Source organism: Rhipicephalus microplus, chromosome 6, assembly GCF_043290135.1.
Source record: "Rhipicephalus microplus isolate Deutch F79 chromosome 6, USDA_Rmic, whole genome shotgun sequence".
NCBI classification, from domain to species: domain Eukaryota; kingdom Metazoa; phylum Arthropoda; class Arachnida; order Ixodida; family Ixodidae; genus Rhipicephalus; species Rhipicephalus microplus.
This window is the reverse complement of record NC_134705.1, coordinates 12,354,886-12,378,258: the sequence shown is the minus strand read 5'-3', so window position 1 is coordinate 12,378,258 and position 23,373 is coordinate 12,354,886. Positions and strand designations below refer to the sequence as shown.

Sequence of the window (23,373 nt, the reverse complement as noted above, 5' to 3'; positions counted from 1 at the left end):
TAACAGCTCATTTTTTCAAGGAACTATTTGCTCACACGCAAGCTGACCATTTTTTCGAGGCCGCCACTGCGCCGGCAAGTTCCACGGGAGTAAACGTTGCTCTGTATAGTCTAACAGTTCCTCCTTCTGTTTGCATACGTCACTCCCGTCTTGCAGTTATTCCCTCCACGAACTCACTGTTGGTTGCAGGGACAAAATTCTGCACTTACTCTTATTCCGCTTCTTTTTCGCTCTTTAGCGTCTTAGTTGGATCACAGTACAGGTGCCGAGAGGACTAACTCGCAGAGAACTAGCCATCTGAAGCGATACTCCAGAGAGTGGCGTAGCCACTTTGCGCAGGGAGCAGCAGAGCAGCACTGGTGTCGATGAGGGAAGATGTAGAAACACCATCGACAGGTATGGCGACGACGTAAGCAGGTGAGGAGCGAGGAATTTGGCATTTAGATAACGGGGCAGTTCTTGCCAGTGGAACTGTGGTCTTTGGTTTTCCCTGTTGAAGGGTTCGGGTCAGTGACGCATCGGGGAAGGTGATCACCCTGGAGGTGATGGGGAGCGGGGATAGTGATACTGAGATGAGGAGCGGGGCGACTGAGACTGGAGAAGGTCGATGTAGCCAAAGTGCGGTGAGGGATAGGGAGCACGTGGTAGCATGGGCTGTTGATCGTATGGGAACGGCCGAGTAGCATCGTGGAATGGCTGGAAGCGACAGTGCCAATGTTGGGCAACGTGTCCTGGAGTACTGCACGTGTAAAAAGTTGTGCGATTGTAAGGAGTGAGCCAGGAATCGCTGACTCGTGGCGCGGCCCATCGTGTCGAAGGAGGGGCGGAGTGGGGAGCAGGTGAATGCATGGCTGACAAATTCTGCTGGCGGGGCTTTGCATACTGCCTGGGCATATGTAAGAGATGCATAAGGAACAAGCAGAGCCACGGGCTGCCTGTGTGGAGCCACGAGAACGGCCTGAGTGAGCTCTTCAGCAACAACATGGTGGATCGGTGGGGGCCGACGAGAAGACGGCAGCTGCTGCGTGAAGGGAATCAAGGACAGTTGCCGAGCAACGCTTTTGCGTACAATATCCTTAATCTTTTGCAGAGACGGTTCGTGCTCGGGAACGAAATTAAGACTAGAGAACGAGTTGGCATGCGTGGAAAAAGGCCGAGTCAGGGCGTGCTGCTTCTTTAACTCGTCAAAACATTGACACAAGGTAACGAGTTCTGGAATGATGGAAGGATTACGGGCCAGGAGCACCTGAACTGCGTAGTCAATAATGCCTTTGAGGATGTGCTGAATCTTGTCAGGCTCAGGCATGGCGGTTGACATGGTTACAAAGACCCATGATGTCTCCGATGTAATTAGTGAATGACTCGGATGGCTTCTTTGTGCGAGTGCGCAAGCGTTGTTCGGAATGAGTTGTGGAGAACCGGTCGCCAAAAACGTCAGCGAACGACATCTTGAAGATGGATCATGTCGAAATTTCGTTTTTGCTGTTGTTATACTACATTTGGGCATTATCAGTAAAGTAAAAGATGATTTGAGTCAACTTGTCCATGTCATCCCACTTGTTAGCGCTCACCAGTTCGTAGTGGGTGAATCAGTCTTCGATGTTGGTCTCATCAGAACCGTCGAGGACCTTACGCTCTCGCAGACGAGGAGCACAGGGAGTTGCTGTAGGACAAAGGAGAAGGGTCAGGTTGCGCATTGTTGGTGGTCATGATTGGAAGAAGCGTTTGGTTGCGCAGCCCCATGTTCAGGTAATGGAAAATGGCAGCTGCACGTTTAGGTGACGGGGAATGGCAGCACCCTCCACCAATTGAAAAGGGGTTTATTGACAGTGTTCTGCGAAAGCAGCTCCATGAACGAAACGCAACTGGAACACGGCAGCGTTCAGGCAGATACTGGCGCCGATAAGCGCGAGACGAGCGAGACGAGCCAAGAAGCCTGTACTCAAGCGTTGGCGATGCTGCTTGCCAACGATGCATCTTCTTCCTCACGATAATTATATTTGCTATAGGAAGCCTAAAACAACTCTACCGTACAATCGTGGTTCATTACCAACGTTAATCAGGAACCATAATGACTGCAAAAATATTTGTGAAACGTGATCAAACGTAAAGCGTGTGGATTGCCTGACCTCTGTTTCCGCTTTCTCGTACAAGCACTGAGCAAACATTTCTATACGTACATGCTGTTGAGTGCATTTAGGTGGGCTATGAGAATGACATGATATTAAAACTGCTCATGTGTGTTCAAAACCTTCTTTTTTTCATAAAGCTTCGCAGGTAGCTAAGTGACTGCCGCTCCAGCTGTGTAAAGTTGCAGCAGACGTTCGTCTCAGGAAATGGCTCCACCTACTGCGAGGTGACGTCACAGGATCACTCGCGGCCGACAAATGATCAAGAAAGAATCGTCCATTGCATGAGACTGACACTTCATTGTAAGGTGATCCGGAGACACCCATTGTTCCGGAGCTGGCTAGGGAACTACCTCTGCCGATTTTAGAGTAATCGTGGACATTGAGCACCAGTGAAGCGCAAGTATACGACGTGAGGCCCCCTGCGTACAGACGACGACTACCACGTGTGGAACGCGTCGATGTGATCACTCGGGTCTGTCTCCCCAGCGGCAGGAGATCCCAATGAAATGTTCCAGTGTAGCCTTGGGCCTCGCCACCGCTCAGCTTGTTGCGGGTCTGGGCCTGACCGTGCTTCCCATCCACACCATGCTCAAGTTGCCGTCGCTAGCCACTAGGGACTGTCCACTATGGGCCGCTGGACCGGTAAGCCAATTTCTAGCCACTCAGTGCCTCACTGCTGAGCTCTGCTGCAGTCTAATATTTTAAGTAAAAAGAGCGAGCTTAAGAAACCTAATTGCTTAAAATTATGTGAAAGAAAAAAATGTGGGAGACTTCTACTGGCTATCAATATACATACCAAAGGAGTCCAACCAAGGCTCAGAGATACCACTTGGATTGATTGATATGTGGGGTTTAACGTTACAAAACCACTATATGATTATGAAAGACGCCGTAGTGGAGGGCTTCGGAGATTTCAACCACCTGGGGTTCGTTAACGTGCACCCAAATCTGAGCCCACGGGCCTACAACATTTCCGGCTCCATCGGAAGTGCAGCCGCCGCAGCCGGGATTCGATCCCGCGACCTGTAGATCAGCAGCCGAGTACCTTAGCCACTAGACCACCGCGGCGTAGCTAATATTCATGCAAGCTCGAAACTTATTAATGTGGTCAACAGCACTATCCTGCGCTCCAGACCCGACGAAAAAGTTTCAGCGTCAAAATGTATACACATCCTTCAAAAACTAGAATTCTGCTTCTCAATATACGTGCCTCGAAAATAATTCAACGAAAACTAAGGTATTTTTTTTTCACGCCAAAAATAAATCAGTATGGTTTAGAGCAAGACTTTTCCTGTGACAGACACAATTTTGAAATTAATAATAAATGTAAAATTCTTGGTGTTAAACTCCGCTCGAATCAATCATGTACCACTCAGATCGACAATTTGTGCAAAAAGCTCTCCATGAGCACAGGAGCTTTGTCGTGTTGCCGTACTGTTCCACCACTGCAACTGAGAATGCAAGTTTATTACGCAGTCTTCGCATCACACCTTAATTATTGTATTCTGGTATGGTTTACCACTACACAACCCAACATCACGAGAATTCGCTTATTACAAAAGAAAGCCACGCGCAATAATGCCAATAAGTCTTTCAGAGCATAATATTTCGAGTCGTACAACATTACGAAGATACATCACCTGTACACATTCCGTCTTATGCGTTTATTTTATGTGTCGTCGCTCACTGTCAAGCATTGCATCACCTCAATTGCATCACTTCAGCATTATAATAATCCACGACCACGATCCACTGGCCTATGGCTAATACCATGTTTCCGTACTTTTTATGAACTGCAGTCCTTGACAGACAACGTTCAATGGATTCTAAATCGAAATAAAAGTATCAGGAAGCCCTTTCATTTACATCGGTACGTCAAATATTTATTCGATCCTCAGTATGAGTACTTCATTACGCGATAGGCAAAAGCAATTTCTAACGAAACGTCTATACATCTTTTTCAATAAATTTTGTAGCGAATTCGCTCAGTATTCATTTATGTTTGGTATTTTATTGTTTCATGCAGTTGATTACTATTTTTCTTTGTGCATTGCACATATTTAGCTATATTTATATCGATGTGCATGTACACACGTTTGTGCATTCGCGTTTATCAAATAGGTGTAGCCTGCTTTTGTTTTTCTCTCGTTAATGTGTTTTTCTTTGTATGAATAAGATACATTTTGTCACTATGTTTAATTACTATATTCTTTATTGAGTGTATACATACATTGCATATCTATTCGGATGAACTGTTACTACTGGCATCTTTCATCTGATATGTTTCTATATATCAGGCATGTATATCAAGGTTAGGCGAGACGTGTGCCTTGAGTTTAGCCCTGCCTTGTGATTCTGGTTTTCTGGCCTTTGTGAAGCAGCAAAGCACAGCATTTAGCCATAAATTCAAATGTATTTCAAAAAATAAAAACATGAACTTGAATTATAAAAGCTCGTTTTTTATAGACAACAAACAATGTCGCCGAAAACAGTAAAGGGGTATCATTAGTTGCAATGGTATTGAAGGAAGAAAATTGGACGAAAAGATGGCTTTTTGTGGGTACGGTCTTCAAATAACGCGTCTGGTGACCTGAGCTACCATGGTGGCGCCCCGCGGTCAACATTATGGGGTATGCATGGGCATTGAAACAAGGGAGTGTTGAAAGACAATAACAGCTCCGCGCTTTTCTCTTCCCTTTCCTCATCAAAGAACCTTAAAGAAGGGAGCGTTCCTCAGTGCCGCTACTAGCCATGATGGTGAGTGTGGAACGCTGGTTTTCTACCCAATGCTGTCAGGTTACGCGTGATTTTATTTACGAACTGGCAGTTCACCAATAAACCTTCGCATATAATCTTTGAAAGCCTTTGAAAACGAGTGCTACGTGACGCGAGCAGACTGAAAAAGAGCGTTCCACACTCGCCAAAAAAGGCAGCGCTGACTTGAGCTTCAGCGTCTAAATGCACATATATACCGCATAAAGTGCAAGGTCGATGGCCGCTGTGGTAGCTCAGTTGGCAGAACATCGGACGCGTTGTTTGAAGGTCGCAAGCAACGTTCCTGCTTGCGACAGGCTATCTTTTCGTCTACTTTTTTTTCTTCACATTTACAATAGAACTACTGCTCATAATATGCCTTATATTTTTCTTGGCAGTATTGTCTGTCAGTTCTGATTGTTACTGTGTCTGACTAAACAAAACAAGCCCTTCGATTTGCCACTTTAACCTATGAAACTTCAAGTATTATCGCTTGCGATTGCATTAGCTTTTGAATAAACTATGTTGTCTGTGTTGTGCACGTAATCTTGTCCGAAGACTATAATGTCACGGTGTCGTGACGTTAACAAAGGAAGCACAGTGTAGGTCGAAGATAAAACCGTTTATTTGAGCCCAACTTCTGGCGACGTAAAAGGGAAGTCAGATAAAAGCAAGGCACTGGCGCTGATAGCGACGGACTGAGCGTCAGCCGTCGATAAACTGACCAACGGCGATGCACGTCGGCATTTATACGTGTGTCGCCGAATGGTCGAGCGTTATCGCTGGCGGTCACCTATGTTCCAGAACAATCTGTGATGTTCGCTTTCTGCACGGAATGACATCGAAACGTTCTACAATTATCTCCGTGGTTCTTTAGTTAATCGGCGTGGCTGCTCCAAGCAGCGCTCACACGTGTGATAGGGTGATAACAACACTCGAGAAAGGAGCGTGGCATTGCCCCTCTCCGAAAAAGTCATCGTTCCTATGATAAAAAAACAAGGGGGGTCGCGTGTACAACAATTACAACAATGACAACAATAAAGCAACCAAGTATCATAATAAATGAGTATACAAGCAATAAATCACAATTTTGGAGAAGTGATAACAAAGAGTACAGTTCTTAGGTTCGTTAACGCTCATAAAACGGCGTTAACCACAAGACATGAAAAACTTAAGGTTACGCTCGCCGTCATTGAGAGTTATTCATGAAGCAGGAGATAACCCAACCCCGCCGTAGTGGTCTAGTGGCTAAGGTACTCGGCGGCTGACCCGCTGGTCGCGGGTTCGAATCCCGGCTGCGGCGGCTGCATTTCCGATGGAGGCGGAAATGTTGTAGGCCCATGTGCTCAGATTTGGGTGCACGTTAAAGAACCCCAGGTGGTCAAAATTTCCGGAGCCCTCCACTACGGCGTCTCTCATAATCATGCGGTGGTTTTGGGACGTTAAACCCCACATATCAATCAATCAGGAGATAACCCAGTAGCCGAGTGTGCCGAGACATGGAAATACCCTGCATGGTCTGAAATACGATCGCAGAAGATTTTCACTGAGGCCACGTCGGCGGATCGGTGTCCATACGCAAACGTGGTCACCGGGCTGGCATTCCATGAAGCTTCGTCAAAAATTGTATCAGTGGTTTTCATCTCTGTGGTTCATCGGCAGTTTTTTTGATGCGCATGCGGCTCAAGGCTAACGACGTGGGTGGCATGTTTCAGGTCCTGCCCGGCACTACTGAGTGTTCGCGTTGCAGCCCGGTACGGCTTCGTAGTCCTTAGCGTTGGAACAGTGTCGTTTTTGGGTAACATGTCGGTGATGACTTTATGCTGGCGTTACGGTACACCATTCTTCTTTGTGTGGTAGCGGTGGTCCTGCACTTGCAATGACCTGTCTCGCTCCTCCACTGAGTGGTTTAAGTCTGACGTAAACATGGTCCCTAAGCTGGCGATGAGGTCATCATCTGAAGCGCATATTCAGACCTGGGTGTTTTCTAAGAAAACCTTTGCTTCCTCAGCACGCTACCTTGGGCACAACTGTAGCGCTGGCGTACCGCGCAGTGTCGGCGATAACGCGTTACAAGAAACGCCGTTACCAGTAACGCGTTACTTTAATTGGTAACTTTATAACGTAATCGTTAGAATTTCAGAGCTGTCACCGGTATCGTACTTACGTTACGATTTTTCGGCAACCTGTGGCGTCCGTTACCCTCTACATTTTTATCCTGTGAGTGCAATTTCACCAGATATAACCACGACTAATTCTTCTGACGCAGCGTCTGGCTGGTGTTAGCCTGCCAAGTATGGACAAAGAACGCACGGCGGAATTACTCCTGTTTGTGGAAATCGTGGGTAGAAATTTTATAAGACAAGCCGACTCCCTGTGAGGACCATTCCCACACAAAGCTTGAAGAAAGCCGCGGAATCCACCGCGAGAAACAGCGCGGACATGATTTTCATGGAGGTAGAATGTAGCAGGTCGATCACTGGCATCTGGCCTTTGCGTGCCCGAAAGACAGGGAAAGCGCATGGGTTGGTTTACGGCATACCATATGTTAATTGTAGCACTTAGTCTAGGGGAAAGCGAAGAACTCTTCCCGAGGATACCATAAAAATGAAGTCCATTTGGTTCCAGTGAAAAGAAGTATTAATGATAATACTAATACTAATACTAATATTATAATAAAAAGAATAATGTTATTACTAGTTATAATGATAAATAGTTTCTTTAATGTGCCAAGCAACGACAATAAGATGTTTGTGCAGGCGTACGCAAAAAAGAGACTTTAAAAAATAATACATTAGTCTCTACCGTTGAAAAATCTAATAAAATTGAAAACGTACAGACAAAAAGAAGTCATCGCAAAATGGAAAGACTCAAGGACAAAAGAACAATCATGAAATGATAGTAAAAAATAAAGGGAATTATACACAACTATGCAGAGTGCTTTCTGAAAAACGGGAAAGAATTTGTACAATGTGAAAAACTATCTTAAGACAGTGTAAAGCTGAGACAAAAACAATGACTCTGGACTGTGAAAGGCATTAAGATCATGAAAGTTAACTTAATATATGCTTTGTATTCTGCAAACAGTCTAGTGTTCAAAGGAGCTAGTTGACAGACAATTGAAATGGCCTATTTTTTTGTTGTTGTTGAATTGGCTGAAATCCGAAAATGTACACAACTGAGAATCGAAGGGCAAGATATCATATAAACAACTACATTAGAAATAAGACATGACAATAAAAATAATAATATTATTAACAATAACAAAATGGGGGGGGGGGGGGGGACCGTTAAGCTTTACCTTCAAAAGTGGAAAGCGATAGCGACATTCCGCTCCTAGTGCGTACTTCAAACTCTAAGTGTTTGAAACCTTTCGAGCTCTCGAAGCAACCACTACGTGGCCTTAAGGTGGAGTAGCGGCTGTGCCTTTTGTAATGGCTTTGAGCAATGAAGTCATCATAATAATCCCATGTTCTGACGCCTGATGTCAAAATTACGCTTGTACTAGGCAATATTACAGCAAAAATTTTATGCTGTATTGCGTAGCATGTGTACAGAATGCATGTGTTCGTGAAGCATGAAAGTTACTATCACTGCATTTTTAAGCATAAAGGCTTATTTTGTCACTGTTGAACAGGCAGAAGCTTTTCACATCTCTGCATTGTTGTGTGGCAGATAGGTGGCGAAATTTGATCTCACTTCAGACCACAGTGAGTAGTTTGGAAACTCAACTAATCCATTGTGAGCAACCAGCAGTTTACTGCACGCATCCGCGTAGCACTCAGGATTCGTTTGTCGGCTGACACGCCTTTGCTCGCTTCTCGAGAATTATTCAAACAGAACGTTTGGGCAATAGATATAAAAATTCGATCTGTGAGGGGCTTTTACAGAAAATTAGAATGAAAGAGCAAAATCTTCAGAACCTATATGAATTTGAACGTGAAGCTTCTCGTCGCCATACAGGCGAAATTGCTAATGCCAGAAATGAACTCCAGAGGTATGACGCCTTACGTTACAGAGGTGGAGGTGTTGGATGCCGCAATTCTCATATTTTGCATTCAGAGGAGCCCACACGTCAAGCCTTACTCGATAATTATCTCAACGTTAAAATACAAGTCGAAACAGACCTTTTCTCGGGAAGAATATTGGTCAATAATTTCAGTTAATTCCCGTCAGAAGTTGAAACCTTTTAAAAAGAATTATTTAGTGCCTCTTCTGAAAGCGATAATGTAGATCTGATGAGGCAGTTTTTGTTGTTTCGGACTCCTCTAACTGTCGAGGATAGTGAATCTGTTATTCGGTCATTCACTATACAAGAAATAGAACTTGCATTGAACAGGTACAATTCTCGAAAATGCCAGGACCTGTTGTAATGTCCAGCAAGTTTTACAAAACATTTAAATGATTTCTGTGCTTTACACTGCTCAATATTTTCACACTGTTTGAATCTGGAGACGCTTCGTCCATATTTTACTAAAAGCCACACTGCTCTCATACAAAATACTCAAGTAGAGATAAACTTCGTCACGTTGATGGTTATAGACCAATTACATTGTGCAACATTGACTACAAAATTTTTGCAAAGGTACTTTTAAACCAACTTCAATTTGAAATGCTTATACTCATTGGTGCCCATCAGATTCGTGGTTTAAAAGGTCACTCAGTACAGTCTAACATACATATTGCTCACACAGTATTGGAACATTGTTCACACTCATATAAATAACTGGCAATACTACAACTAGACTTAGAAAAATCCTTTGATTGGGTTCGCCATTCTTTTCCGTTTTCTCTTCTCGAACATGCTAACGTTGTCTCCACTATAATTAAAAATGTGAAAATATGCTATAATGAATGTTTAACCTGTTTAATTGTTAATGGCTGTCTTTAAAAGCTCTTGTTTTTTATCTTGTCTATGAAGCAAGGCGGTCTGTTGTCTCGAATGCTTTTTGCTCTTTACTTGGAAGAAATTTATGTAGCGCGAGGCGAAAAAAAAACATCTGGCATCTTTCGTTGTTTTTTTTTTTCATAAATCAACGGTATTTTCATCATGTATTCATCATATACAAGTGCCCCTATCCAGCAGACATTGTAAGGACCGCTATTTCGGGTATGTGCCACTGGTGGTTACGTACTACGAGGGATGCACAAGCCACGCCATAAGGAGCTTCGCCCCTAAAATGGCAGCATATCCACGGAGTGAATGGCGGAGAGTGGGGTGAAGCATTCGTCCATCCATGCGTCCGTCTGTGTGACCGTCCATGCGTCTGTTCGTCCGCCCGTCCCTGCGTTCGTTCATGCATCCGCCCCTGCGTCCTTTCATGCGTCCATCCATGCATCTGCCTGTGTGTCCGTTCGTCCATCTATTCAACACTCCAAGTCCCACCATCTGGCATCTTTTTATCACATATTCCCCATATAGAAGCACCGCCATTCAGTGGACCTTCCAAGGACTAAACGAAAGGTGGCACACGCACACTTTCTTACGGCTTGCGCTTCGGGTCTACTTCCCACCTTCAACCACCTTGAGTTCATGGTATATACTAGTTCACTGTGTTCATGGCCCTGCGGCTCAACGCTCGCTAAACCTTTCTAAAACTAAGGAGGTTACACCCAGCGAGTACAATGTAGCAACCCTTTCTTGTCCGATAGTGCTCAATGTACATGCCAATGGCTGCTAATGGGGATCGCAGCGTGCGCATTGACTAAAAGACGAATGCTCCTGTCTCTCGTTCCCCATTGGCAGCCATTGGCATTTACATTGAGTACTATTTTTATTGTTAAACAACGCACAGAAGAAATCTCTCACCGGCCCCACCTTGGAGGTCAATTGTTATACCTATTTCGGGTATGTGCCACTGGTGGTTACGTACTATGTGAGACGCACAAGCCACGCCATAAGGAGTTTCGCTCCTAAAAACGACCACAGGAAAGAATAGAGTGAGAAGACACAGCGCCCATCATCAGCGCTCTGTCTGCTCAGTCTATTCTTTCCTGTGTTCGTTTTTTTTTGCCTCGCGCTACATAAATTTCTTTCAAATGTTTCACCAACAAGCCCACATCGCCACTCTTGTCTTTACTTGGAGCCACTGTGCTTACGTGTGATTCGATGTTGTAACGTCCGTGCTTTCAGTGCTTATGGGAATGAGGTAAAGGTAAAGGCGCGTGCGGATGACCTAGCGTTTTTTATAGATCTTCCTCGTATAAAAATGGCAGTGTCAACAATCGGAGAATTTAGAAAAATTTTAGGGGCACGAATGAACTTTGCTAAAAGCTTGAGACTGTGGTTTGACCCATGCACATATAAACCGACCCGATTTCAGGGTTTGGAATGGTCTTGTGTTCCGTCAAAATACCTAGGCGTTCCATTTGGTGCATATGAAAAGAGCATGTGCCCACTCTAGCCGAAACGTATATTCCTCATAACCTCTCTATCTTTGGCAGAGCTTAAGCATGCAACCTAGTTCTGGCAACATGAGCACTTTACCTACTGCAAATAATTTATTGTTCAAGGGTTCACGTACAGAAATTTCACCGTATATTTATTACCTTTATTTGGTCATCAACTTCTGAACCGATAAGGTGAGGCAATGTTTTCAGAACTGTCTGCGCAGGTGGTTTTGGGTAGGTACAACTCTTTATTAGGCAACTGGTGTGTCGCGTTTCTTATTTTCGTGACTGTGCTCACCCACTGCTTCAAACACTCTTGCAAGTGAACTTTGTGGTTGTTTTACCAAAATTAGTGTCATCTAATTTTGCATCGCCCCCCTATCTGCAAGGGTTCACGCGTGAAGCTTACGAATCAGTGCGTTTTCTGACTGCGAGGTTTTTCAATCATTACTTGTTCTCTAGCTCAAGAAAAAAGCCATATTATGGGGTTTTTGTGCTATTTTTGTATATGTTTTGTGCTATATGTGCTATTTCGGGCCTTACTTTACCACTCACTATTTATTGGATTGTCAGGTCATGACATGCTATTACGTGTAACGAAAATACCTATTTTACTGATAACTAAAATGTTTTTTTAGAAAGTGCAGACAGAAACAATACCTCCAAAAACGTTGTTAAACACAGAAGGAATATTTCTATCCTCATTTGACTACCGCCTTTGTGAAGTTCAAGAAACAATAGAACATTGATTTATTTGTTTTAGGGATGCGATCCTTTTCCGGGACGTCCTTCAGATGGCTTTTCAAGAACAACTGGGTTGAAATCCTCACAGTATCCGTTATTTTCTGCCACCCAAATACAATGATGTGCCACTTGACATTCTGTTGTTAATGGTCATGCATTGTTTATGAGAAAACTCGCATGTTGGACAGACATACGGAACTAATGGTGTCTTCGCGATGCCACCTTGTGCAAATGACTGTGCAGGTAAAAGACTTTTACGACCAACTGTAATTTCTGCCGGAATATTATTCTGAGTTCATCAAGTGTGCTGCTCAAATACCCCCTTAGACATAAGGTATTTGCTGTTGTAACGCCCAATGTACATTTGTTGAATTTACCTTATGTATGTTGTACGCTACGTATATACGTAAGCTGCATTTGTAATAAATACCACGTAATAACAAAAGAGGCATGCTGTGTGTTACAACACCCGTTTGCCACGTAAGCGACCCGTGTTCGATACCAACTAGCACCTAAAATGTTTTTTTTTCGCATCTTCGAGTCACATCTTCGAGTCGCAGACAACTCGACCCTTTCGTTCAAAGCTATTACCAATTACTACAAGGAGGAGCACCGGCGCTATCCAGACCCTTGTAAGAGACTGCAGCGCGCTGACGAGCGCCTCCTTTTAAAACTGTTTACAAATACTGCACTGTGCCCGGCGGTGCTACAACATTTCAATTCATCCATTGATGGCACATACCAGTTCTGTGGTGAGGTGGCTGACACCTTCCACATCGTCTGGGCGTGCCAGTCTAATCCATCAATCCCCCCAACCCCAACCCTACGGGAGAGGACAGGGAGGCGGCCCTGCTCGGCTGTCAAGACCTGAAGGCCCAAAAGGCCCTGGTTCAACGGGCGCGGGCGGCGTTGCTTGCCGATGGAGCTCCGCAATAGGGGTTCCACCTAGTGCTGCGAGGGTAGGAGGCCAATAAGGCCCCAACCCAATCACCTCTCTGTACCATTTAATGGTTAATAAATGTTTCACCACCACATCGCATCTTTCTCAATTTTTCGGTCACGCAAAGATGAAGATATATTGGCTCGCTACCAGCGATGCCGACACCGACACCAACGCTGACGTCGACGCCGGAATTGCCGCGAAACGAGCTCTTTAACGCTATTGCATTTGTGATTTTAGGTTTCAAAATACAGAAAAAAAACAAGTACACTTGCTCAGCCTAGGGTTGCGAATGACCACCACATCCAATTAGACAACTTCCGCGTCTGAAAGCTAAATACTGTGAATGTTTTCCTGTGTAATCCTGGTTTATCCAGAAGACAGCCGGTAGCTTTTAAGGGTCTACAGGTGTGCTAATGATCGGGAGTCTGCCTCAACGAAATATCGCAAATCATTGACAATGGTATGACCCCACAAGAAAATCATTAAAGAAAGATTGCGAGGGGGACACGAAACGTACGTTCATTTTTTGCAGGGCACAAAAAAAATTTTTTACTCGCAACCTTCACTAGCGTCCCCCTGTTTCAAGTAAAGCCCATTAACACCATGGTCACATGAACACTACGTCTAACCAAGGTTACAGATGGTTAGACGTCTACCGTGTAACCATGGTTACGCGGCAGACACAACCGCAATAAGTCTCTTAACCATAGTTGTCGCGAAATGAGTGATTTCATGAAAGATCGACAGGTACCCGAAAATAGTTAGTTTATAATTAGTTATTTTATATTTTACGCACATGCCACACAGTAGCCTGAAAATGAACACAGTTTTCTGAATGCCTAAATTTGGAGGCAAAATATTGAAGATAATGTACATGTAGGTACCAATCGCATTGCCCGTCGTTCTCGAAGCTTCACAACAAAGTAACTGATAAACGTTGCCGTTTCGAAGAAAACGTTTCGTTTATGAAATGTGGTTGCATTAAAAGTACACTAATATTGTCAACAGTTCCTAAAAAGTTGATAAGAATTGAGAACTATGTTTTGAAAAAAAATTTTGTCTCTTTATTTTTGCGATGGCTGCTACGTTTCTAGTAATTGAACCTCTGAGTGAATGAGGCTCATCGTGAACACCCTGACAAGAACGCTCGCTAACTTTTGCAGCAAGTACAGAGGTTGAAGTTATCAGGAATTTGTTGATGCACGGATATTTTTCTTCACTAGGCCGTTAAAGAATTTCTTTACTATTTCACATTTGCGTATCTATCTTGATAGTACAAGCACGCCGTCAAAATGGGCCTTTTCCGGGTCGGTAGAATGCGCATGACCTTTGGTGACAAAAGTGTCAAAACAGGTGTGGAGAAAGGAATATCTGTGGTGCAATTTTATACGCGTTCTAAATAAGGACGGACGCGTTCCGTTCGTTGCGTCAGAATGTGGGCGGTCCGCCCCAGTCACGAGGACGAGGGGAATCGAACAGCCAATGAGGAAAGTGGAGGCGATAAGCATGAAGTGCCTGCCTATGAAAAAAAATCACAGCATATTCTCTGTTACGAGAGAGGCCCCAGTGTTCTACTGGGTTGCATGTCGCGAGGGCCAACGCCGGGCAGGAAGCATATCTAGGCAGTGGCAAGGCGCACAGGCACTCGAGGAGGAGGGACTATTACTGCCGTTGAGACGCGTCCAGCAGCTCTATGGGACCACTGAAATCTACTAGCAAATGAAGGTCAGTGTGTGCGACATGTCCGGTGTCTCCAACGGATGCATCAAAGTCTCTGCAAGGGACGCCAACACGCTCTTATCATGATGCTCTTGGTGGTGGTAGGAAACATTTTATCACAGAAAATGTACCAGAGAGTTACCATGGAGTGAATGATGAGTGGGGCGAAGCTTGAACGGGTTTCATCAGTACTCCGTGAATACACCGTCCATCCGTCGGTCGGTCGGTCGGTCGGTCGGTCGGTCGGTCGGTCGGTCGGTCGGTGTGTCTGGCTGTATGTCTACGAAAACGGACACGGACAGAGAGACGGGGTGGCTCGGACAACGTACGGGGGATTGAGCCACAGCGTAAGTGCATGGGCCCCGCTGCGACGCATTGTTTTCAAAGTAAGCGGATACTAAAAAAGCGCGAACCACTTACATATCAATCTAATTCATGCTACCTCACAGCTATTTCAATCCATTCGTTTTGTTTCCGACGGTCTCTTCGGCCGCTCTTCACCTTCATCCGAAAAAACAGACGAAAACAAACCTGTGACACCTCGGCTCACGCGACATGGATCGCCCAGGCGTTCGTCACGGCTGAAATGTGCCAATCGCGTGCCACTCAATAGAGCCGGCTGCCTCCATCTGAATTGGGCTCACGTGACAGAGAACGTCACGGCATTCCCCGCGACTCAAATGGGCCAATCGCGTGCGACTCGATAAAACGAAATGCTTCTGTCTAAACTCAGCTCACGTGACATTAAACGTCATGGCATTTTTTAGGGCTCAAACCGCCCAATCGCGAGTGACTTGAAGGAACGGACGCCTCTGTCCGCATTTGAAACGCGTATATAAAATTAAACTACTGGTGTCGCAAACGTGTGAATGTTCAATCCCCCTAACCCGCTTCCAAATAAAAAGAGTGCTAAGGCAGGCCTTGCCTACTGGTGCGCGGTGGGCGATTTCAGAAGCCAAGGAGCACCAGTCTCAATTTCGAGTATCTTCACCGGAGGTGTTGTTCGGATCAGGAAAAGTCCGGTTATAGTACACTTCTCGGGAGCTCAGTGATGCTTTCTTTGCTGCTAGCGTGCATGATAGAATCTGATATTTTGCATAATGTCACATTGAAAAAAAAAGGCTTCACTAAGCGCTGCAGTGAGAAGCTATCACATGTAACTAGGCATCTTTAAGCTCTACTATAATATAATTGATAAGGTGATGTACATGCATATTTGCACAAATATTCCTCGTTAATAGAGTATTTTGGGTATAGTTCTTGTTTGGGTTAGACGTTTTATAAGAAATAAACTGGAAATTCAAAACGTTTCTAAAACAAAAACATATTCAATAAAACTTCTCATTGCGTAGTGACGGCAATAGTAACGTCTGTTAGTCTTTTTTTGGTAACTGGAGTGGTAACGTGCCCTCACCCCCTTTTTTGGAGGCAACGTAAGGTGGTAGCACGTTCTTTTTTTTGTCAACGTGTACAACAATTTTTTTTCGGTAACGTGTACAACACTGGTACTGTGTAATGCTGGCATCCATTTATTACCGGGAGTTGGTAATAGAAAGCGTCCTAGCACATCCATCTCGACGAGATGATACTGTCGGCGAGATGGTTCACCAGTTGCAGGAATACCGATGGCTTAACCGTTTTGCCTTGCGTCGCTGACAGTTCCAGCATGTTCTGACGTAATGCGAATCATTTATATTCAAGCGTGGTTATTAGCAATCCTGAAACATCGCGAACAGCATCGTCACGCTGGCGCTGGAGAATCATGAGGCCGTATCAAGGGCACAATGGAGAGGAAGTCGTTGTGGTGTGTAAAGTTATTCTATGCGAGTACACCGTTTCGCAATTTTAACCAAGGCAACCCGTGCCTAAACACTGTAGGGATGGCATTGGTCTTGTCATCAAATATTCCAGCCGGCTTCATAGTTGTGGATCAATCTGCTGTTATTCAGCCATAGACGTCAAATTCTGGAGTTTTGCGGACACGCAGCGCCTGCTGTCGGCGCAGTTTTGAGTAGTGCAAAGTTTGACTTCCTTGCACAGCTTGATACACAACCAGGCGCAACTACAGCGCACGAAACAATGATTGCGCTAAATATTAGGTGTGTTAGTGCATTGAACACTTGAAAAAGAGCTAAGAATTTCTCTCCGCTAGTCGGAAGCATGTCCGAATTGCCGTGAAGCGCTTACTTGTTCACTTGCCAGAACGACGGTGAAAACAAAAGCAGACGCAACAGCTCCACGCTCTACGAAAAAAGACCCTATAGTCGACGCTAATGTTGCGTTGTGAATTGCAAGGGTGTAAAGGATTTCAGTTTTGCTGATTTCCACAGCTTTCTCAAAACCAAACGGCGAGAGCGCTAGAAACAGGCAGTCGCGAACGTATTGGATAAGTGAATTACTCACATTCTCCACAGCTGGTCACATGAGAAAGCGTGATAATGTAGGTGATATGACGATGCACCCAATCGTTACTACGGTTGATTATGAAGCTCAATTCAGAGCATGTAACCGCGCTGCGCACCGTGCAACAACAGTAGACTTGTGACGCATGCATTAAACATCGTACACGCTGTGACCGCCGATAATCTGAAATGATCACCACCTCACAATGACCACACAGCATTACGCACGTGGGGGCTTTGAAGGCACTAAGTTGTGGCTATAGCTATGAAATGTGAACAGATACGTCACACAGGTAAATCAAAAAAATTATCGCGACCACAATCAGGTTTTTCTTGTCGTTGCACTTCGCGATTGTCGGAGCTGTCTCGGGGGCCTCAATTAGCCATTTGTTGTACACCAATAAAGTGGACATGTATGTATGCCCATTTGTAGTATACAAAAATGGAAGACTACTGTCAACTTAACGTTCTAGCAACAGTTACACGCACAGGAAGTGAGAGATCAATATGGAATGCGGCTGCAAAGACGAAAATTGTCAGGGCCGTTCGCGCCCGATAAAGCGAGCTTCGTAACACTGATCGTCAGATATATTGCTCGTGCATCTACTTCCTTTGGTATCATGTGTATGCCAAAGTAAAACGTATTAAGGCGTTAAGGAACGCACGTAGGAGTACACGCCTTGAACTCAATGTCATGCTATGATCGCTTGCACCTAAATTGCAGCACAGATAACTGCAACATTTTGTAATTTCTACCCGCAGTTCGCCTTCATAAGCTTTTTACTTTTTTGAAGCGAGGTTTGATTGACAGAAGAAGTTTGAAAGATCCTTTATTTTCAAGAAACCACGCTTAAAGACCGACGAAACAGGAGGGCCTGCGCACGTTTTTATGCAGACGGCTCTCTTTGCACTACCTAGTTATGAATAGCGCGTCAATGGGGGTGCTGGTGGCAGCGTTTTTCGCAGCATCACCTGGGCAAAGCCTGGCGTCCATGCCACCCGCAATTGTTGTTCGCAGAAACGTGTCGTCATTGCGGTCGTCCTGAAGCGCGGATCAACAGTGGCGCTATAGAAAAGCCGTCGATATCTGAGAGGTTTCATCCAAACTTGCTGAGCGTTTTTATCCCGCACTGCGGGAATATGAGATTCCACTGCTCGAGGTAACCGGAATGATCAGGCTGCCAAAAAATGGCTCTGTCTATAGACAGAGGCCAAAGGACATGTGGGATCTTGCCGCTTTATTCTTCAGGGCCAAGCAGAGCAGCGACGACTGCCGGCGTCCTAGCCGCCGGTGGGAGGACTCGTTTCATTCTAGCGCACGCCTCGAGCTCCGAGCAGCGTGAGAGATGCGGCGCTCTGACAAAAAATGGTGATGATTGATCAGAATGAAGGTGCTGTACTCGATGACAACCCTTCTTCGCACTGAAGGGAAGTCTACGAGGGTGGGGCATCGGCACAATTGGCATTACGCGAAGTAGTCTGTTCATGTTAACATACTCTCGGGTGGCTAAAATCGTGCCAAAGCCTTTCTCTTTTGCTCTTGAGTAGTTGGTTTCGATAGATTGTACTTCTGGTAAGCAAAATGAAATTTATTTCAAGGTTGTCGCACTCCACAAGCGCCACGCTTCGTCTTGCAACTGGTTTCGAGAGGAAAAATAGACCTTAATTCAACGCGAGTCAGTGGTTTATACCCTTGTGAAGCCCTTTTGTAGAGCTACACTGGCCATGGCGGCTTATCGAGTTGGATCTACACAGTGAATTTTGAATTGAAATTGAAATTGAAATTTATTCCGCAACAACAAAATACATGTTACGAGGAGGGCAGGTAAAAGCTGTGAGAACAGCTTGAGAAACCCTGACCCCCTAGTACACAGGGTAGCACAGAAAGACGTGCGGCTAAGGACAACCAAAATAAAAGTGTTTCACAATGTGCACTAAAAAAAGAAACAATGAAAGATTACAATGAAAGATCACCGAGGTAGTCGCTAGATCACATTATTATATAAACACTAATCGCAATTTTTTGGTGATATGCTAGATATATCAATGTTATGTTCCCTAATTATGCGGTTTAGAAGTGTAGGCAGTTGAAACTTTAACATTTGATTTCCGTATTTCGTTCTACATTTTGATATGTGGCACACTTCAGGTTGACGTACATTATAAGCAGGAAAATTTTTCTCTAACCTGGCTATTCTAGCAATCGTATCATTATTTTTCAATAAACCGAACTTATATAAACGGCTTAGTTTATAATCATATATTGATGCAACCTGAATGATGTAGTGTTTTTTAAACAATTCTGCTGTGTGGCTGCGATGTGGTAATTTAGAGGCAAGACGCAAAGCTTTCTTTTGCAAGATGGTAAGTTTGCAAACGTTTACAGTTGTCGTTGTGGACCATACAAGAAAGGCATAATTCAATAATGAAGAAAACAACGAGTTATATATGAGCATGTTTACAGAAACAGGAAAATAGTAGCAATGACGGCGCATGACGCCGATTATACGAGATAGTTTAGTAATAATATGGTTCACGTGATCATCCCATGTCATGTTTTGTGAAAAATACACGCCTAATGATTTAAAACTTTTGACGACTTCAATTTCTAAATTATTTAACGAAATGATGGGAAACTGAACTTGTGTGTGGCGGGGGTGAAATAAAACAGCTTTTGTTTTTTTATGTTTAGTTTTAGAGAGTTTTCTTGGGCCCATGTGTTAATTTTAGACAGTGCGTTATTCGCTCGGCTACCTAGATCGCTGCTACATCTGCTTGAAAAAAACAAACTTGTGTCGTCAGCATATATAATGTAATGGGCAGATTCATCAATACGAACTATCTCATTAACGTAGAGTATAAAGAGAAACGGTCCCAAAATGCTTCCCTGCGGGACGCCTGTTTTAATGGATTTTGTTGCGGAATGTTTGCCTTGAATTACGACGAATTGAGTTCGGTGTTGCAAGTATGAAGTGATTAATTTGTGTGCAACGCCTCTTATACCGTAATGGTCCAACTTTTGTAGGAGAATTTTATGATTAATGAGGTCAAAGGCTTTTGAGAAATCAAGAAAAAGACCGAGTACCATATTTCGGATTTTCACACCCTTAAGGGTGTAAACTGGCTTGTCGCCAGAGGGACACCCCTTGGGTGTTTTCAGATACACCCCACTGAAAGGGTGTTAGCTGAACACCCTACACAAAGGGTGACCAGCACAATGTTAGGGTATTTTTATACTTAAACAGCCTTCTAAGAGGGTGTTAAAAGAGTGTGAGACCTTCAAATAACGCGTTATTCGAAGGTCGCAGGTTCGGTTCCTGTCCATGGCAAGTTACCTTTTCACCTACCTTCCGTTCTTCACATTTACATTACAATTCGGTCAAATAACTTTCCCTATACTTTCCTGGGCAATATTGTCTGTTTGATGTCATCATTATCTCTCTCTCTCTGTATATATATATATATATATATATATATATATATATATATATATATATATATATATATATCATGAGCCTGACTACGTCCACTGCAGGACAAAGGCCTCTCCCATATTCCGCCAGTTAACCCGGTCCTGTGCTTGCTGCTGCCAATTTATTCCCATAAACTTCTTAATCTCATCTGCCCACCTTACCTTCTGTCTCCCCCTAACCCGCATACCTTCTCTGGGAATGCACTTAGTTACCCTTAATGACCAGCGGTTATCCTGTCTACGCGCTACATGCCCGGCCCATGTCCATTTCCTCTTCTTGATTTCAGCTATATTATCCTTAATTCCCGTTTGTTCCCTAATCCACTGTGCTCTCTTGTTGTCTCTTAAGGTTACACCTACCATTTCTCTTTCCGTTGCTCTCTGCGTCGTCCTCAATTTAAGCTGAACCCTCTTTGTAAGTCTCCAGGTTTCTGCTCTATAGCTAAGTACCGGCAAAATAGAGCTGCTATATACCTTCCTCTTCGGGGATAGTGGCAATCTACTTGTCATAATTTGAGAGTGCTTGCCAAATGTGCTCCACCTCCACCTTATTCTTCTAGTTACTGCAATCTCGTGGTTCGGCTCGGTGGTTATTATCTGCCCTAAGTAGGCATAGTCTTTTACAAATTCAAGAAGACTATTACCTTTCTCAAAGCGCTGCACTCTTGCGAGTTTTTGTACATTACTTTCGTTTTCTGCAGATTATTCTAAGACCCACCTTTCTGCTCTCCTTCTCTTACTCCGTAATCACGAGTTGCAATTCGTACCCTGAGTTACTCAGCAATGCAATGTCATCGGTGAAGCACAGGTTACTAAGGTACTCTCCATCAACTTCTATCGCTAACTGCTCCCATTCTAGGCCTCTGTAAAACTCCTGTAAGCACGCAGTAAGTAGCAATGGGGAGATCGTATCCCCCGCCTTACACCCTTCTTGATTGGTTTTCTGTTGCTTTCTTTATGAAGCACAATGGTAGCAGTTGATCCCCTGCAGATTTCTTTCAGTATGTTTATATATAGTTCATCGACGCCCTGATTCCGCAGTGTCTGCATGACTCGTGATATTTCTACTGAATCAAACGCCTTCTCGTAATTTATAAAGGCTATGTATAGTGGTTGGTTATATTCTAAGCATTTCTCTATAACCAGGGTAATAGCATGAATGTGGTCAATTGTTGAGTAGCCTGTTCGAAATCCTGTTTGTTCTTCTGATTGATTGATTTCTAATATTTTCTTAATTCTGTTAGCAATTACTTTTGTAAATAGCTTGCATACTACGGAGAGCAAGCTGATCAGCCTGCAATTCTTCAAGTCCTTGTCATCTCCTTTCTTATGTATTAAGATGGTGTTAGCATTCCTCCAAAACTCTGGTACTCTTCCCGCCAGGAAACACCTCGAACACTGGGTGGCTAGTTTTTCTAACACAATCTGCCCTCCATCTTTCAGCAGATCTGATGTTACCAGATTCTCACCAGCAGCTTTGCCTCTTTGCGTGCCCTCCAAAGCTTTTCTGACTTCTATCATTACTGGTGGGGTGTCATCTGGGGTACTGCTAGTTCTTATAGTATTAAAGTCGTGGTTGTCCCGGCTACTGAACAGATCTCTGTAAAACTCCTCCACTATTTTAACTATCCTATCCATATTGGTAGTTATTTTGCCTTCTTTGTCTCTTAGTGTATACATCCGATTTTCGCCTATGCGAAGTTTCCTCTTCACTGCTTTGACGCTTCCTCCGTTCTTCAGAACTGTTCAATTCTCTCCATTTTATACTTTCTTACATCGCATAGCTTACGCCTATTTATTATTATTTATTATTTATTTATAATACCCTCAGGGCCAAAAAGGCATTAAAGAGGGGAGTGGGTAAATACATGAAAAATAAAATAAGACAGTGCAATACAAATAAAACAATGGAATAAATACAAAAAAAAAACAAAATAAAAGACAGATAATATTAACATTTCTGTAGAATGTATAAAAATAGTTATTTCCAAATACACAAAAACAGAAGCAAGAAGCATACGTAACAGATTTTCTTGGTTATACAATGTTAGCTAATGTTTCGTGAAAAAGATTGAAGTCAGTGATGGTTGCGACATCCCAAGAAAGGTGGTTCCAATCATGAGATGTGCGAAGAATAAATGACTGGAAGAAAGACCTAGTGCGACATGATTCAATTCCTACCTTATTGCGATGATCAACACGGTTTGAGATGTACAAACTGTGTTGATCATCAATTCAATTGTGACAACCTAACCTTTCATGGTATAGCTCACGCTAAAGAAACCAGGAACGAAACTGAAGCTGAGCTATCAGCAGCGATAAATGAAGTACTTGAATCTTTCTGCACACTGAGACGTCCCCCGCTACGCCACCGATCGCCAAAGAGAGGGAAGAACACTCAACCCTTTTTCTATCCGGTTCCCTCTTGGCAACGTGTCTCAATCATTTCTCACATACAGGGATTCGTGCTGGGGCCGGGAAGTAAGAGACGCTACGACTTGTTTCTGTTTACCAATTCATTTAATTTAATACTAACTTCAAACATCGTATACCCGCATACATCAACCCCTACACAAAATTATAACACATGATTTAAACACTCGTGACATTCGACACAAGATACATAAGGAAAATAACTTTGACAATAAAATGGTGCGGCGATACCAAGTAGACGCATCACGACACAAATGGTAAAGTCCTTAATGAATAAAACCCCGCAATGTCTCAACACGCCATCTCCCTTCCCGTAAATATAATTTAAATAAGATGCATAAAGTCCGTCTCACGAATAGTCCGTCTTGTCCGTCTTCATCGTCT

At 43.8% G+C, this 23,373-nt stretch overlaps 1 protein-coding gene across 5 annotated transcripts in view; it reads left to right on the top strand.

The window, feature by feature from the left end:
• LOC119168731 (sarcospan) overlaps positions 1 to 23,373 on the top strand; it is a 209,091-nt gene that overhangs the window by 12,318 nt on the left and 173,400 nt on the right. For 4 of the 5 annotated variants that reach the window (XM_075865816.1, XM_075865815.1, XM_075865814.1 and 1 more), the window contains one exon: positions 2,270 to 2,774. The exons of the other annotated variant lie outside the window; for it this stretch is intronic. In XM_075865816.1, the coding sequence (XP_075721931.1) occupies positions 2,634 to 2,774 (141 nt within the window). In that variant the 5' untranslated portion in view covers positions 2,270 to 2,633. The remainder of the gene's footprint in view (positions 1 to 2,269; positions 2,775 to 23,373) is intronic. 5 annotated transcript variants of the gene reach the window in all.